Consider the following 17,878-nt stretch of genomic DNA (forward strand, 5'->3'; position numbering starts at 1 on the left):
CCCCCCCCCCCCCCCCCCGGAGCCCCCCGCCGCCCCCCGCCATGCCGATCCGGGCGCACTGCGCCATCTGCTCCGACTTCTTCGACAACGAGCGGGACGTGGCGGCGCTGCCGTGCGGGCACACCTTCCACAGCGCCTGGTGAGCGCCTCACCGGGGTGCACCGGGGGCAGGCCAGGCCCGGCCCGGCCCGGGGGCAGGCCCCGGCCCCGCGCTAACCGTGCGCTTCCTCCCGCAGCCTCGCGCGCTGGTTCGAGGCGGCGCCCAGCCGGACGTGCCCGCAGTGCCGCACGCAGGTAACCTCCCCCCCCCCCCCCCTCCGGTACCGGCAGGGTCCCCCCGGTGCCGCCCCCCTCCCCGCGGGCCCCAGCCGGGCTCCCGCCGCTGGCCTTCCGGCGGGGCCCGGCCCCCTCCCCCCCGCCTTGTTGCCCCCCCCCCCCCCCCCCCGGTTCCTCGCCGCCGGGTTGCCATGGAGCTAGCGCGATGCCGTCCGTGCGGCAGGAGCCGGGCGCTTTGCCGGTGCCGCGGCGCTGGAGCCGCCCGGGGGAGGTGCGGAGAGCTGGCGGGCTCGGCGGCGGCTGCTGGGGCCCGAGCTGCCGGAGAACGGGCTGTGCCTCCCCACACCGAGCAGGGCGTCTGCTGCCGGGCTGCTGGGCTGAGGCAGGACACCACCGGCGGCGGTGGTGCTGAGCACGCAGCCTGACGTGCCCCTCGATGGCACCTTTCTGCCCCCGCGTTTGCCTCCCGCAGCTGTCGCGTTCCCGTGTCCGTGCGGGTTAACCTCTTGGCTCTCTCCCGTGTTTAGGTCAGCAAAAGGCACATCATCAATAAGCTGTTCTTTAACGTTGCCTTGGAGGAGCAGGCAGCACCGGACGCAGAGACCTTACAGGTATTTCCATGGGGGTTTTCTCTCGGGTGGCACTTCGAGGGACTTGGAGGCACGGCTGGGGCTTTGCCAACAGCTGCTCCCTGAGCTGGTGCCCGCTGCGCTGTGCTCGTCCTTCAGACCCGAAGCACTTCAGTGCCTCCTCCTTGTTCCCCTTGTCCGCCCTGGCCCTTGCCCAGTCCCAGCCCTGTCACGAGGCAGCCTCCCCGTGCTGGTTTACGTGCCCCTGACCAAACCTCAGCTGGCAGCCAAGGAAGAGCAGGGAAGCAGAAGAGGCTTCTTAATGCTTCTCTCCTTGCCTGGAACCATGAAGCAGCACCAAATAAGCATCCAACTGCTTCTCCTCCCTTGGATCTCCAAGCTGCCACCAGTGGCTGTGTGGGAACATGGCTGCAGAGCTTCCCGAGAGGCAGAAGGAAGGCGCTGGGCTCAGTGAGCTGCTGCAGGTGCCGGGGCTCAGGCAGGCGTGACTCTTGTTCCCCCCCAGAAGGAAGGGGCTGTTAGACGGAGCCCTTCCTGCCCCTTTCTGCGCAGGTGGGTTTGTTTGCAGGGGCTTGCGAGGAAGCAGGGCAGGGTGCCAGCGCTGGCTTGGTTTCCCCATAGGAATTAGGAAACGGACTGCCTGAAGCTGCGCCCGCAGGGGCGTGGGCAGTGCTGCTGCTGGCTCCCCGTGGGGGATCCTGGCCAGGGCTGAGGAGCCGGGCAATGTTCTCCAAGTGCCCCTCGTAGGTGGAGGGCCCTGCACGAGGAGGGGTGGGTGCAGAGGGGCTGTTCCGGGCTCTCCTCCGTCGTTTAATATGGATGAAGCGTGGCTCCGTGTGTGGCGGAGTTATCTGTTCCAAAAAAAAGTAATCAGTTGACCTTGGTATAATGGGACGCTTGTACCCTCTTGTGTTTAGAATCAGCATGTGCAGTAATTACCATAATTAGCATTGTCATGGCAACTGCTATATGTATATCGTATGTTTTTAAAATAAAGCAAGCCAGACTATGATGTCAGTAGCACTGTCATTCTCAAAGACCGCAAATAAAGAAACTGAAGTCCAGAGTGTGCGTGCAGAGGAAATGAAAAAGCATCTCTGGGCGCTCGAAGCCGTGTGCCCTAGATGCAAAGCAGTGGCTTGGAGCAGGTAAACATTGCCTTTAGGCCGCGTTCAGATCAGCTCTCCTAAGTGTAAGTAGATGAGTGACTCAGAAATGGTATGACTGGAGAAAAATGCCCTAGAAAAGCTTTCTCTTCTCTCTTACCCCTCGTCCCCAAGGCCTAAGACTGGCTCCCCCAGCCATCCCCACCGCACACCGTGCTGGCGACCTGCTCCCTTGCTCCAGGGCAAGACTGCGGACTCTCCTTGCACGACATCACGATGCGTTACCATCAAGCCTCCTACAAAGCCTGTGCTGTTGTCACCGGAGCAATAGCTAGACCGAAGCTCCCAGCTTCCCTAACGAGGGAGCCGAGATCCCTGTCGAACAGGGAAGAACCCAGTATGTGCAGTGCAGATGAGCGCGGTTAGTTTGTAGGGGTACTCGCTGCCCCGTGCAGTGTTGCTCTGTAATCAGCTCTGTAATCAGCCGGAGCTGTATCTGTGCAGCCTGCAGATGTCCTCAAATGAGTCTTTGGCCCCTTGCCACGAAAGAGTTGGACAGGGGCAAGGCAGCGTGCTTGGGGGAGCGCACAAGCCGCGTGCGAAGCTGTGCCTCCTTGGAGGGACAAACCAGGGATGCTCTCCTGAGAACCGGTGTCGTGCACCTGCCTACAAGTCGTGGGGAGGAACTGCCCCTTTCCTGGGTTTCTGCTTTGCTTCCCGCTGCCAGGCGTCAGCTTCAGCCGAGGCACCGAGGGTGACTTGTTTCCCTGGAGGAGCCGCAGACCCCAGGCTGAGTGCTGCGGCATTTCTGAGCTTTTCTCAGAGCTCAGCCAGGTTTTTTTTTTTTTTTTTTTTTTTTTTTTCCTCCTGCACTGCTCTTAAAGATGGTCCTCGGCCATCCGAACAGTCTCCATGTGGCTGTTCCGATAGCAGAAGCGTTAGTCTTGGGCTGTGACACCTCCCCAGGGCTCACCTGGAACCCAGCACTACCGGTCGCTTGTGAGCTGGGGGGCCCAGAGCCTGCTTTACGGAGCCTGGGGGATTTTGTTCAGCCTGGCAAAAGGGCAGGAGAAGGATTCCTGCCTGTAAACCTGCCGGGGAAGGAAGAAGCCTGGGAGGAGGGCTGCCTGTTTGTGGTCAGGTTGTACTCATTTGATCCTGCGACAGCCTTGCCTTGTAGTTCAGGTCTGAAGAGAGAGGAGAGCTTGCATCTATCACGGGAGTGCGAATTGGGAGCAGCCTTTAGGAGCCCTGGTGGAGGATGAGGGATTTCAGATTAAGTTGATGAATGAGGTAATGTTACATAGCTGCCTGCGCTAGCCCAGGATTTCTTTTGCTCTCATGCTAATTAGCACATCTTGTGAGCTCACTAATCGGTCCTGAATAGAACTCAGAGGAAGCTGCTTCAGAACAGTTCCTGCAGCAGAGTTAATTCCACCTCAGCCCTCCGGCTGCCGTCCCCCGGGGGGCAAATCCCAGCCAGCTCTGCTAGGCTTTCCTCCAGTCCCTCCTGCGTACCCAGCTTCAGCTCCCACCTTCTCCTTCCTGGCTTTGCTGTCGCCAGCAGAGCTTCGCTCTGGTCCAGTCAGAGCCGCGGCCGCTGCTCCTGCTATTCTCAGCTCAGATTTGCATGTAGCACTCTGGGTTGCACAGATTTGTGTGCTCGGCTTCTGTACTGTGTTGGCATTTTATTGAGGTTTTATTCCACTGCAGTTCCTGCCTGGCGTGTTATGTGCTTTCCTCTGCAGTTCTAACACAGCTTTTTAAGTCATCTTCTGTTGACTCTTTCCTGTATTTTTTTTTTTCCTCTCCCTCTCTAATGTGTGAGAGTTACATAAATATGGATGTAAAATCCAGATCCTTTGCTCGTCTTTGTAAACTCTGTGCGCTGCCTTTGGCTATTTGCCAGCGCTCGCAGGTCGCATCGCTTCACCTATAATTTAACCTACAAGGACGTGCTCCCTCTCTCCGCCCTTTAACGAAGGTGTTAGAATCGCCTGACCTTCCCCAGCCCTTTGGGGTGCCTGGGAGACGTTCCGCGGCACCGTTCGGTACGGCCGGGCTCGTCGATGATCTCTTTGTGGCCGTTTGGCTTAGCTGTTAGCTCATCGGCGCCCCAAACCGCAGCGACTTCAGCGTCTGTCAGAACGCTGGCGGGTGCCTCTTGGTTGCGTGCTTCGTCACCTTTGGGGATGTTCGGGGGTGCCTTCGGGTCCCCCACCTCAAGTTCACTCCAGTTCAAAGTGGCTCTCAATCCAGCTAGTCTGGCAGAGTCCCTGCCTTATTGCCTTGTTTAGGTAAAACGTTATAAAAATCCTTCCTGTCTGATTTCCCGTGTTTCCCTGAGAGCCTTCCAAAATTATTCAGCTAAAACAAGATGACTGACAGTGTGAGAAACACAAGGTTGACAAGGCTAGGATAAAACTGGGATCTTCGCTTCTCTCCCCGAAGGAAGCCGGTTGGAGGTGCTCTTTTCGTTCCCCGCAATAATACTTGTTGGTAACTTGGGGCTCGCTGTTAATGCGCGCTATTCTTAGCCCAGAGCTGGTGCACATGTCCTGCTGAGAAACCTCTCAGGTCCTTTAGAGGCATGGTGAAAGCTGCTCTGCAGGCTGTTTCCTAATCGGGCTCTCTGTGCTGTGTTTCAGAACGAACTGGACAAGGCGAAGGCTCAGCTCTCTGCAAAAGGTGAGTTCCAGCTGCCGGCAGGTCCCGGGCTCTGCCCGCCTGAGCCGCTTTGGTCAGGCCCGAGGATCGTGTCTGCGGAGCTCGCCCCTTTCTGAAGGCGGGGGCACGATGCAGGCTGTGAGCTCTTTCTAGAGCAGCTTCTTTGGAGCTTCTTCCAAGGAGAGGCTGCCTAAAGCTGTGCAAAACCTGCGTGCCGGAGCCCGCAGGCAGGCCCAGCTCAACCCTGACTGGGCTGCCCTCTGCCAATTTACGTACATGGGTGTAACTCCTCTTGCTCCTCTTACCAAGAGCTACAAAAGCCCGGCGCGGCTACGTCTGGAGTAAGCTTGCTGAAAGCAGAGCCTGTGGTCTCATGGCTGGGAAGCGCGCCGCTGCTTTTGCTGAAGGCTCGTTCCTGCTAACAGAAAAGGGGGGGGGGGTAAAAGCGGTGCCCGAGCAGCAGTGGGAAGGTGTCGGGTTTGTTTGGCTGTTGCAGTGCCACATGTGTCACTTGAAGAGCAGACGGAATTCGCTGTGTGCGCTTCCATTCTCCCCATCTTTAATTTTAGAGGATGTTTGAGGGAGGCAGGAAAAGCAAAAGCCCTGGAGACTTGTCGATGGGTTTTAAGCATCGTCTGTAGGCAGCCTGTCATCAGAACATGAGTCATGAGCAGCGAAAGGAAAATGTCAGTTGGAGTGACAGAAATCCAAAGACATGCTAACAGAAAGGAGAAAGCTTTAAAGAATGCTGGGGGCTCACCCACGCCCCGAGAGTAGTCTTCCCTCTGCCTTTCCTGCGTGCACGAGACAGACGCGAATAGCCAGTAGGTTGAGGATTCGGTCCTCAGCCTGCGAGCAGGATTGGGTGGTCCGCGCGTCGCTATTCTGAGGCCTGTTGTGCTGGCTCAGTGCAGTTTAGTGACTTGGTAGAGAGCCAGATCTTCTGGGGAAGGTGGCTGGGATTCTTGCTAGGATTCTATCCAAGAAAAACTGCTTGAAGGCCTGCTCATCTTCTCGGCTTCTGGTGAGTAGAGGTTTGATCTCACATTCCCCTATCCCGCTCTGTTTTCATGTTGGAAGGCAGCAGCTCGTTCCCACCTCCTGCTTCCTTTGCTATGGGCACTCTGCTCTCTGGTGGCTCTTGTGTATAAATTCTTCCCTTAAAGATGTGCTCTGCGCTCCCTGTCGGAGCGGAGCTGTGTAATTGCCAGCTTCTCATCAGCTTGCAAATGGCTCTAGAGGCGTGGAGCTCTGTGCAGCCCCAGCAGGTGAAGTGGGAGGCACTTCGAGTGACTCATTTGAACTCATTCCTGCAGCATAGGGAGGTTCAAATCCTGCCATCTGCCTCTGGGCAGCTGGGAAAGGAGGAGGGGGAAGCCCTGACTCTTTCTGGGGATGTGGAGTTCCCGCAAATGCAGCGGAGCATCTCCAGGTTGGGCTGCCTCTGGTGAGGATGGGTTATTCAGCTCAATGGAGACAAAATGCTTTACTAAGAGAAACTTCTCTCCCTAGATGCTTCTCCTAGCATCTGTTTCTGCTGGGATACGTTCCTCCTCTCCTTCCCTGGTGGCTCCTTTACTGCCTGGCCCACCAGAGAAGCAGCACTGCCGGTCATGCTTCCATGGGGCGCGGTGGCACCATTTGAAACTGGATTGCTGAAAGGAGGAGCGGCCTTTTGGAGAGGCACCGAGCGCCTCCCCACCGCTGCCGGCCTGGAGCCACGATGGTTTTGGCAGAGGGGAAGGTGCTGAGCTGTGGGCTTTACCCCCTTCTCACCAGGGCTGGACGGAGGAGGGGCTGCTGCTTGCCATCATTGCCCAAGTGCTTCGAGCTTTGCGGTGGTGCCGGCTGTTCTGCGCTTAGTTCTGCCAGCTCCCGGTGGTGCTGGTTGCCCTGGGAGCCGCTCGTCCCTCGTCTCGCCAAAACAAACAGAAACCCGGCGTGGTTTTCACCGTCTTCTCCACGGTGTTTGGAGACGTGTGCCTCGCTCTGTGCCCCCTCCGCGGGGAGGGGTGCGCCTTCGCTGGTGGTGCTGTGGGGAGGGCCGGGGATGTCACGGTGGTGCCGTGGGGTCCCCGTGCGTTCAGGATGGCCGTTTGCGCATCCCGCAGGGCTCGCCTGCGTCGGGCTCCGTGTGAAGGGAGCAGGCTTGGCTCTCCGGCTTGCTGTGACTCCAGAGAACAGTTCTCCTGCGCACGCCTGCCTGGGAGAGCATGCAAGAGTTAAGATGCATCAGCTTAATGCTAGCAGGGCTGGCACTGGGAAGCTATTAAAGGGAACTTGTTATCTTTACTGAAGAAAATCTCGAAGCCTGCTGGCACTGGGAGAAGCAATTGCTCAGTACAAACCCCGGTGCAGGCAGCTTTTAGGGAAATGGCTCCCTACAGGAATGGCCAGCTCCTAGCAGCCTGAGACTGCAGGCAGCATCTGTCGTGCTGCCGCTGTTGTTTGTGGGGCTGCTCAAGTCTGGGTTTCTGGGCCGTGACCTTTTGTTTTTCCCCTTTCTTAGAGAAAGAAAAGCGAGAATGCCAGGCCATCGTGGATGGGCTGCGGGACACCCTCGATGTGCGCAATGCCACCATAGAGTCGCTCCAGAAGGTGCTGGGAGAGACAGAGATGCTGTGTTCCTCTCTCAAGGTACCTTTCCCACCCCATCCCTGGCAGTACGTTGGCTCTGGCCATTGCACAAGCACTGCTGATTGTGTTCAGGTTCTCCCCGGGCTGTGATAAGGTCGGCGCGTGGCTCTGTGCCGCTGGGAGTCTGGGGCTGGAGGGGTGGCCGGGGCTGCAGGGGCCACCAGCCCAGCCTGGGGAGCGTTGGCTGAGCCCAGCAGCTGAAGCAGCGGTGCCGATCGTACAGGTATCGGCAGGAACGGTGTGGGAGCTGGCCCCAGCGCCCTGCTGCAGAAGCGCCGGCTCCCTGCAGTAGAATGTTCTTTGTAAATGGGTTTCGGTCAGGCGGGATTCAAGGAAAATTAGTTTCTTGGTTTGATTGGAGGAGAAATCAAACCAAAATATATGGAGGGGGAGTTGCAAGCTTCGGCTGAGTGGGATTTGATCCAGCTAACTCTCCTGCCTCTGTTCTGTTGCCAGGGCTTTCCTTCGGTTAGGTTAGTAATGTGTGAAGTCCAGGGATCAAATATTCCTGTTGTGCTTCAGCGTGCAGTGACTCAGTGTGTAGTCACGCCGTGTGCATAAACAGCGAGTGGAAGGAGAGTAAGAGCAAGCAGTGCTTCGTTGGGATGTCTGGCGGTGAGCAGGGGGACATGGCCTCGGCGGCGGGGCGGGCTGTGCTGCCTGCCGTGTGCCGGAGGTGAGGGGTAGGGGGGATTGGGAGCAGTGGGCTGAAGGGGGAGTAGAGGTGAACCGCACCTCTCTGCCCCTTGGGTCGAACCCAGCCGCCTGAATCGCATCATGTTCCCTGACCCGCCAGGCCACGCAGCCGGGGCGAGCTGCAGATGGGGTGTGAGGTTGTGTTACCGCATGCCCCACACGGAGCAGCTGGGCTCTTCCTGGAGGAGCCACCTGAGCTCTGCACAGCATTAGCAGCAGGATGTTGATGCAGAGCAGGAGATCTACAGAAAGGAATTAACGCCATGCAGGCCTTGCTGTTGGCCAGGACAAGGTTTTGGTGGTGGTGCTTTTTTGACTGCTCGTGGGATTAGATCCGATCTGCGTGGGTGCAAAGGCAGCCCGGGTCTGGGTCATGCCCAAGATGCTCTTGGGATCCTGGGTATACCAGTGGCAGGATAGTACTGATGCTTCCTAATCCTGTAAAACAAACAAAAACCCCTTTTTGTGGCAGTGGAAGCTGGTGCTTGCTGCTCAGCTCAAGACCTCTGTGCTTGGCCTTCCTGCCGGGTGTCTCAGGAGGAGGCTCTGGGCTTACCTGGCCTGCTGCAAAGCCCTCTGAGTATCCCCACGTTCCTGTAGGGAAAGCTGGGCAGGGCACAAGGACTGGGGACCTGAGGGTAATCTTTTCCGTGGTGTACGGGTTTCCCATCGGAACACCAAGCAAAGTTCTGTACTGCGTCATTTCAAGATTAAAGCGGTAAACTTCTGCAGTAAAAGCACAGCTTAACGAGCTGTGAGGCAGGTCGAGCCCCCAGGCTGTGAGCCAGTCCTGCCTGCTGCTGGCACTGCCAGCTGCTGCTGAACCTCGGTGTGACAGTTTGCTGCTGTCCCAGCCCGTGTGAGGCTGCGGACTGCTCCAACCTGGCCCAAGCCAACTCTGGGGGCCTGGAGCGTGGGGTGCAGTGGTCAGGACCGGCCAGAGGTTGGTTGGTTAAGCAAGGTGTGAGCCTGCATCTCCGCAGGGCCCCGGTGCTGTCACGGCTGCTGTGGCAGGAAGCGGATAAAAACCTTTAACTCCTCCTTGCCACGCAGCTCAGCATTAGAACTCGAGAGGTGATGGTCTTCGGCCAGGCCGCTCTCTGGAGTCAGCAGCGGGTTGAAACCAGGCTCAGAGCCTTTTTTTTAATTATTATTTTTTTGAAGCTGCTGTGCAAGGTGCCAAGGAACATGCAAACTTAGACAACACAGATGCATTGAAGTGGTGTGAATTCAGGCCAGCTTTCCCACGTCCTCTGCCAAACTGCAGATCTCTGTTTTCTTAGCTCAGCTGAAGTTTGCCGCTGCTGCTGCCTGCTGCTGGAGAGCAGAGAAAGGTGCTGGCTGCAAGAGGCGTTGCAGCCTCCCCAGGCGGGTGAGAGAAGCACCCAGGTGGGTGGCTGGTCTGGCTGAGATGTGCCAGGAGAGACCACGCAGCGTTCCTAGCTATGCTTTAAGCAGCTAATAGCAAGGAAAATGGGGAGGCTAAAGCCAAGGGCTTAGCTGGGTAGGGAGCAGAATGCAGTAGCAAGGTTCGCTTGCTTTGGACTCCTTTGCTTTTGAAAAGCAAATTGTCGCTGTGGACAGGGTGCTGCCCACCCCACAAATCCTCCTAGCAAGAAAGAAGGATCCAAAGCAGCTTCAGCGCCAAACTCCTCTTGTGATTAGCACTCAGACCCTGCTGCGTTTGTGAGGAGCAGAGGTAGGGGTGCAGCGGGGGGGGGGGGGGGGGGAGATAAACTCTCCGTAATCCTGGGCTGCTGAGGTGGTGATAGCGTTAAGAGCCAATACACGCTCCCAGCTGCCCGCAGTGCGCATAAGCCAGGATGTTTCTCTGACAATCCCTGGAGCCCTCCTGATGGTCTGCGTGCGCTCGCTTCTCTGCAGAAACAGATGAAATTCCTGGAGCAGCAGCAGGAGGATAACAGAAGTTCAAAGGAGGAGGCCCGCCGTCTGCGAAACAAGCTGAAAACCATGGAGCGGTGAGATCCTGGGCCTCCCAGGCTGGGCTGCACGCCTCCCCCCTTCTCCAGCAGGGAGGGAGAGGTCCTCCTGTGCTTGCTGCAACAGCCAGCCCCACACACTGAGACTGCTGCTTCTCCTTACCCCGTAAGGCTGGAAAGTGCTGCATTAGCAGGTTCTGCCTGGCTGTGCTCTTGCCCCTGCTTCCTTTCCAGGCAGCTGCTCTCCCTAAATAGCAGCGGGGCACGGTGCTGTGTTCAGAAAGGCCTCATCTCTAGTCCTCTGAGCGTGGCTGTGTGCTGCTGCCGTTACTGGAGAGGACGCTGGGGCAGAGCCCGAATCCCAGCCCAGGAATACAGTTAGCTGCACGGATGCGGGGCCCAAAAGCTGCTCTGTCAGCCCCGTGTGCAGCACACATGTGCAGCTGCCCCTTCTCTAGCCAGTCCAGGAGTGCTGGCAAAATGCCCTGCCTGCAGTGGGGCACTTGCATCTCTTTGCCAGCTCTACATCCAGGAGCTCAGGCTGTGGGAGCTCCTCGGGGGAAGCAGGGCTGCGGTCTCCTTCCCAGCTCTGCTCATGACTCATGAGATGAGGGTACATTTTCTTAAATATTTTATGCAGGATTGAACTGTTGCTTCAGAGCCAGCGCCCCGAAGTGGAGGAGATGATCCGAGAGATGGGAGTTGGGCAGGCAGCAGTGGAGCAGCTTGCGGTCTACTGCGTCTCGCTGAAGAAGTGAGTGTTGCAGGCTCGGCACAGGCTGCTTGTGCTGTCCTGGGCGTGCAGGGGGAGAAGCCTGTGCTGAGCACCGGCGGGCACGCAGGCTCTGCAGGGCTCTTGCTGCCTCTTTGGGCTTCCGCTGGGTTTTGACTGACAGATCCTGGGGACCTAGATCGCAGCCTGTCACACCGAACCGTTCGTCTTGTCACTGTAGTGACACGTGTGTCACCATGGGAACTGCCTCCGGAGCTGTCAGTGCACCTATGTGGTGATTATCGTTCCCTCAGTTCTCCTCTCGTGCCTGGGGGCAGATGAGTGGCTGAGGCGCTCCAGGTTGCGCTCTCTGCTGCACTGCACCGTGCAGCTGTGGCCTCAAGTGCTCCGTGCACGCTGTGCTCTGGCAAGTGGGACCTGCAGCACTGCCATCCCCTACCTGGAAATCCATCTGGTCCTGCTGGGCAAAACCACGGCTTCTTTGGGTCCGTTCTGATGGCAGCTGAATAATTGCAGCTTTGATACAAAGCTGTAATGAGGCGAGTGTCCCCGTGGTGTAATTGGAAATGAATGCACACGGCCAATAGCGTAACGCCTCTGAAAAGTCACTTAAAGGAAAGTCCTCTATTTGCTGCCAGCACGGAGGCTGCTCTGTTGGCTGTCCGTCTCTTCCACCAGCTGAAATGTTGCTGGATCTGGTTTCCATTTGTTCATGAATCCTGTGCGTGCCCTCTCCTCAGGCATGGCATCCCTGCAGCCTCCTCCCTCCCCGTTCTGAGGCCATGTATTTGACACGCTGCTGGTCAGTGTCCGTATGCTCAGCTCTGTTGCCTAAAGGACTTTGTGTCCCGGGTTGTCCCCGGTGGCTCTGCAGTTGCAGAACTTCAGAGTAATGGTCTCCGAGAAGTTCTGTCTCCATCTTCATGCAAACACAGCACGACTCTTCTGGTCTCTTTCCAGGGAATATGAGAACTTGAAGGAGGCTCGGAAGGTCTCCAGTGAGATGACAGAGAAGCTGAAGAAGGAGCTGTTTTCTGCGAACAGCAAGGTAAAGGGAGAGTGTGAGAGTCATAAGGGTGACACCCGGTCGGTAGCTCCCTCCCAGTAACTGTGGTCCAAGCCCCGTGCAGCAACTCCTTCCTGCGCTGGGCACTCTGTTAGAGATACAGGTGGAAGCATCAGGCTGGGCTTTCTGGGTCAGGGTGTGATGCCACGGCATGCAAACACGGGCTGTTATCAGGACCATTGTCTATGGGGACATCAGCAGGGCAGCATGTGCAGAGCTTGGTAGGGGGCCTGGCCTGGAAGGCAGCAGCAGGCGGGGGTTTGCCGCTTCCCCCGGGCTCCAGCAGCAGTGGTGCCTTTGTCCTGCAGCACCGAGCACCAGCTCGTTCAGCCACCAGCTCCTTGTGCTGCAGCATCAGGGCCCTTGGAAGGGTGGGAAGGAGGTCTGAGCCAGCACCAGCCATGCAGAGCTTAGTCCTGGCTTGGCACAACCCCAGAGAACCCCCCGTTGGACTGGGCTGAAGCAGGCTGGCCAGGGCTCCTGCGTGGTGCTGGCTCCAGGCAGGAGAGGTTCCCAAAATGTGAGGACACGCAAGTGGCTTGCACAGAGCCTCCCTGGGCTAGTGCTGCTCTGTGCTGAGCTGGCACAGAGCTCGGAGCTGCAGATATGCCCCTGGTTGCTGTGCTGCCCCTGTTCCAGGCCTGGCTGGGCTCTGTGAATCCAGGGATCCCTGTGTCAGTTCTGGCAGCACATCCCCTTGCAAAGCTCGTGTGTAGCCCTGCTCCCAAGGCGCAGGTGTTCCCTGGGGCGCACCCAAGTCCAAGCTCACAAAGTGAGAGACTGTGGGTGGATTTGGCCTACTTTTGTTCCCCAGACATAGCTGTTGTGGTCCCATCAAACCGAGAAGAAGGTTCTTGGATTGCTGAGCTGCTCCCCAGGCGAGTTAACCCCTTAACGTGAGGTGCTGCTGCTGTCGGTCTGGTTCTGGCTGAGTCTCTGCCAAAGCGCAGCTGCTTTCTTGGGTCAAGAAGATGCGAGTCAGTGTGCTTCGGGCTTGGCTGCCCGCGAGCTGACTGTGCCGCCGCTTCGTGGGCTGGCCCAGATCCTGACCCCACTTCCAGTCCTTTGTTGTGGTGCCAGCCCACCTCTCGACCCCCGGCTCCTGGCGTGCCCTCCCGTTGAATCAGGCTTGTCCGTGCGCCAGAACTGCTGATGCACAGCCATCGTCCGGCCTGTGGTTGGTAATTCTGGGATGTGGTGCGTGCAAAGCGCTGCAGGAATTCAGGCTGGAGCCACCAAGTGTTAAAACGTGGAAAAGCTGTCACCAGCAGGCAGAAGTGCGGTGGGAAGGCTTGTGTTGGGCACACGGCCCTGGAGATCCCTCTGCAGGCAGCCTTAGGAAATGAGCAGGCGTTGGATTGTTCTGATGTAGGAGAGCCTGGTCAGAGGTTGGCACGGGAAAACCGAGCCTTAAAGCAAGGAAAAGGAGCACGTGCTGCCGAGCGTCCTGCGCTGCCCGGGATCTGCCGTCTCCCTTACCCGTGTGTTGTAACCAGTGTTGTTCTGTTGTTGGCTCTGCAGCTGCAGAGAACCGCTTCAGACTTGGAGAAGACAAAGGAGGAGTTAAAAAGCACCCAGAAAGACCTGAAGAATGCAGACAAGGAGATTTTGGTGAGAATATCGTTCTTTAGTCTGCGGTAACTGGCAGCTGGCCATGGCCTACAGCTGCAAAGCCAGGAGTTGTGCTGGCTTTTGCCCAGGGGCTAGGTTACCTAGCCCGTCTTACCCCTTATCTGCTCTACCTCTGATCCCCTCCAGTGCTGGTTTATGGATGAGGGGCTGCCAGCATCTGCGTATCTGCTCCTAGATCTTCCCTTATCTCACTGTCTGCTTTCCCTCCTCTCTCCAGAGTTTGAAGAAGAAGATAGACATCCTGCAGGACACTCTGAAAGTGCCGTCTGTAACCAGAGAGACGCTCAGCCGGCTGGTCTTCGAAAGGTCAGTGAAGTCCATCCTCAGATACAGGCCAAGGATGACATTTCCCCTGCCGGGGGGAAAACTCTGGAGTTGGCCTTCCAGCAAGCACGCCCTGCTGCACAGGGACCTAAGATCTTTGTCAGGCAGAGGAGTCCAGACCGACTGAGGCTTGACCTGAAAATTGCATCCTTTGCATTTTATCACGCCCTTTCTTTCTGGCAGCGAGCGCTCTTACCCCCAGTATGGCGAACTGGGCGCTGCACACTGAGCATCAGCGGGCCGGCGTTTCCCTGAGCTCGGGGTGCTGCTGCTGTGAGCACAGGCCATCAGAGGTCAAACAGCAGTCTGGGACATTGACTATGAAGTCTGGGGTTTGGGTTCTCCTTTTTGGGACTTGTAAGTAGAATGGGGTTTGGATCCGGGTCCTGCTGCTGTCGTGCAACTACACAGGGTAGCTGGTAGCTGTCCTCCCCCTCGTCTGCTGCGCGGCAGCCTCCTGATGGCTGCTGCTCTGCGTGGCCTTGCAGCCCTGCTCCCGTGGAACTGCGGCACCCGAAGCTCCACCGCCCAGCCCACAGCGATGAGATCAATCTAGATGCCACTTTTGATGTGGACACCCCTGAAAATCAGCCCTGCAAATCTCTCTTCAGCCCTGCAAAAAGGCAGAAGCTGGATAAAAAGCCGTGAGTTCTCCCTCCTCTTCCTGCTTCTAAAGGAGATCAAAGTCTCGCTGCTTTGGAAGTTGCTGTGTGAGATCAGACAGCTCTCCAGCTGCCTGATGTCGCACTGCAAGTTTTGTCATCATTTGCTCGGCCTTGTCTGTCCTTGCCAGCTCCACTTGAACAATGAATCTCTGCTGATTTGTTCCTCGTGCTCCTTACAGGCCTCCTGTGGTAAATCTGGCAAAGAAGGTTCTGAAGGAAACGGTGGAGGTAACTGGACTGATCTTGTTTTCTGTATCACCTCTTCGATTCTGCTCTTAATGAGCTTGAGATAAAGGCCCCGTTTTGCCACGCAGGAGATGCTCTAGCCAGAGACGAGCCCATCTGCAGAGCCACAGCGCGCACTTCAAAGTGCTGTGCTCAGCTGTCTCCTAGAAACACCGTATTGCTGTCGCAAAGACCTGGAATGGGGCAGGAGACAGAGGGTGGGGACACACGCACTTCTTGCTGATCGTCCTGCCTCAGATGTGCTTAGCAAGTGCACAACGTGGCTCTGATCACAGCGGCCGCAGGGCCAGCTAGGGGGGCTCTTTGCCCAAGCTCGTGGGGTACAACGTCCTGCCTCCCAGGCACTGCTCCAAACGAGCCCCGGGGGGAGGTGTGGAGCTTCTGTTCCTTGGCCTGGCGTGGTGTGGGTGTGCCTGGTACCCACAGTAGCTGCCTGCATTGTTAGTGCTGCCTGTGCGTGGACGAAATTCAGCAGATCGTGCTGCTAAAGGGCTTCTCTCCTTATTTTGTGGGACAGAACTGGGCAGATGATCTGGAGGATGAGACTCTTAAAGGGCTCCTGCCAGCATTCATCAGGAACTCCGTTCTCTCCAAGAAGCCGACGTCGGGTAGCTTGCTGGGTCCCCACAAGAACGCAGGCACGGTGAGTGTGGCCGTCCAGCAGGTGAGCTTGTCAGGGGCTGGCGCTGCATACCTCTGTCCTGAGGTTACCCTGCAGGAAGAAGCGAATGCGGCTTCGGCCTTGCTGCATTCAGTGTGGGCAAAATAAATCTTGGAGCATGACCTGGCTGCCTCCCAGTCCTGCAGAGCTCCAGGGATGACAGATGGTCACTCCCGACATGGCAGCGGATTAAATGGCCTTCCACCTCCCATTCTTCCACCTCCTTGGAGCTGTGGGTATTTTCTTTGTATGCCTCAGTCCCAGTGACAAAGTCCTAAGCCTTGCGTCAGCTTGGGGGGCTCAGCACCTTCAGGAAGGTGCCCAAACTTCTCTAAGGGGCTGCCTTTTCCCAGAGGTAAGGGCTTAACGGAGGTACAGAGTGTCCTGAGTCTGCAGGTGGTGGTAACCTCCCCAGGACATGTGGCCTGCGAGACTCCCCCTTTTCTTAGTCAAGACAAGAAGTAACCACGGCTCCGTGCTGCTGTTCCAGTCACGTTTATTTCTCCCTCCTAGGTGAGGATGGGGTACGACGGCTTGGGAGGCAGAACAAAATTCATACAGCCTGTATCCTTCCGTGTGGCAGTAGTGACACTGTGGGGGGCCTCTTGTTCCTCCCGCCTCAGCCAGCTCTGTCGGCGGGTGCAGGACTCCCCGGTTAGAGGCTGGGACCCTCAAAGAACCATCAAATTCCTCTCCATCTGACCGAACGTGCCTGAGCTCAGCAAAGGCATCCAGGCCTTGAACTTGCTGTGAATGTTACGGGGGAAATGTTTGTGTGGAAGTGCACAGCAGCCCGAAATCAGAATGGTTTGCAGGGGCTGCCTGTGCCCTTGTGATCTCTGAGCTGCTGCTTAGTGCAGCCTCTCCCTGCCCACGTGCCCGTGCAGCTGAAGCCCTCGTTCCTGTGGGACACGGCTGTGCCTGTCCTGGTGGGTGCCTGGAGGCCCGGGGCTGCTGGAGGAGAGCTCATGGTTCTAAACCCAAGCGCTCCAGGGGCGCTGCATTGTGTAACCCTGCAGCTCTGTTAGCACGGAGCGTGCATCTTCCTTCCTGCGCCGCAAGTAGCAGCTGGTCAGGACCTCTTACAGCTCAGCCATGTCAGGGTTTTGCTGCTTCTTGTCTCCAAAAACTTGCGTGATGGGGGTTAGAGGCCTTGGTACTCTAAGGGCTCTGCCCTTGGAGCTGCTCCATGCCCTGGGAGGCTGCAGGTGCTGTCTGCTGTCACTTTCCCTGCCCAGCGTCTCAGCCAGGGTACGTGGGCTGGTCACGTTTAAACACTGCTTGCGTGCTAGGGCGCAGCGTGGAAGTGGGAAGTGCCTTGCCAAGTGCCTGAACTTGGCTCCGGTGGACAGAGGGCAAAGTCCAGCCTGCCCAGCAGGGAGCTTAGAACAGCTCAGCTGGGAGAGGCCTTCGGAGATCACGTCCGACTGCCTGACCTCTTCAGGGGTAACCAGAAGTTAAAGCACGTTAACAGGGGTGTTTTCCAGGTGCTTCAGGGATGCACATCCAGGGCTAGCTCCCAGGTCTGTGGTTCAGGCGAGCCTGGAGCAGGTACCAGCGTCCTTCTGTCCCCGCGGCCTTGGTCTGTGCTTTCCTTGACGGTTTTACCCTCAGACAAACCCCGCAGAGCTCCGACCCTGTGCAGTGAAGAGCAAGAAGAAGAAGGTCTCCAGGCCCGTGTCTGCGGCTCCCTCTGCGTCCTCCTCCAGCAGCAGCCAGGCCCTACTGGACGCCTTCCTGCAGTGAGCACCCCGGGGTGCCTCGGTGGGCAGCCGCAGGGGCCCAGGGCCCAGCACGAAGCTGAGCGTGGTCCCCGCTGGTGGTGGGTGAGAGGAGCTGCCTGCAGGCAAACACCCCGGCTCACGCTCAGACTGACTCAGGCCCCGTTTTACCCTTCCTTTCTCCCATTTTCATGCAGAATAAACGGGTTTTTCCCATCTTCTGGCCTGCTCAGAGCCCTGCGCTTGCTGCTGCTGTTGAGGCCGTGGACTCCAGGTGGAGCTGCGCTGCGTATACCGCTGCAAGCTGAGGCTGCAGGGCAGGGCCGGGGCACCCCTCAACAGCCCCCTGGCTCCAGACGCCGTGTCCCCATCGTCTCCTTCCCTCTGTCCTCCCCGCATGGGCTGGGGCCACGTGCCTGGGGCCTGATCCCACCGGGGCAGGGAGGCAGGAGGGAGGCAGGACACGGCCCCCAAACCGCTGCGGGGGGCAGGAGGGCGCTGGGCAGAGCCCCTGCCCCTGTGGGACGGGGCGTGCTGAGGGGCTGCCGCTCCTGCGGTCCTCTCGCAGGTGGAGCCCTGCGTTGGGAGCTTGGTTGGAGGCCGTAGGGCGGCAGCGTGGCCTCTGGGAGCTGGCCCGCCTTGTGATGTCATCAGAGGGTTGGTGATGTCACACCTGTGGCCTCACAGGAAGCTGCGTGCTCAGGGCCCGGCAGGAAGTGAACTCATTGGGCAGCAGGGAGTGATGTCCTAGGCTGCCCGTGATGTCACGGGGAGGAGGATGCTCATTGGCCGGCAGAGCAGGGGAGCAGGGCTGCCATTGGACGCCAGGCAGGAGCACTGGGGCAGCCCATGACCTCACGGGGAGCGGGGCGCCGATTGGCTGGCAACCTCTGACGTCAAACGGGACGGCACAGCCCA

General features: G+C 58.0%; 1 protein-coding gene across 1 annotated transcript; it reads left to right on the forward strand.

Moving 5' to 3' along the window:
• The first annotated feature begins 6 nt into the window (after positions 1-6).
• Positions 7-16,985, forward strand: TRAIP (TRAF interacting protein). Its single transcript, XM_035338005.1, has 15 exons — positions 7-139; positions 237-294; positions 804-887; positions 4,621-4,660; positions 7,149-7,276; positions 9,857-9,951; positions 10,553-10,666; positions 11,606-11,693; positions 13,233-13,322; positions 13,561-13,649; positions 14,156-14,311; positions 14,512-14,560; positions 15,096-15,221; positions 15,753-15,803; positions 16,854-16,985. Exons 1-15 carry the CDS (start codon positions 42-44, stop codon positions 16,983-16,985), a joined length of 1,398 nt encoding a protein of 465 aa, XP_035193896.1. The 5' UTR covers positions 7-41.
• Positions 16,986-17,878: the final 893 nt, after the last annotated feature.

This window comes from Oxyura jamaicensis, chromosome 12 (assembly GCF_011077185.1).
Source record: "Oxyura jamaicensis isolate SHBP4307 breed ruddy duck chromosome 12, BPBGC_Ojam_1.0, whole genome shotgun sequence".
Taxonomy (NCBI): Eukaryota; Metazoa; Chordata; class Aves; order Anseriformes; family Anatidae; genus Oxyura; species Oxyura jamaicensis.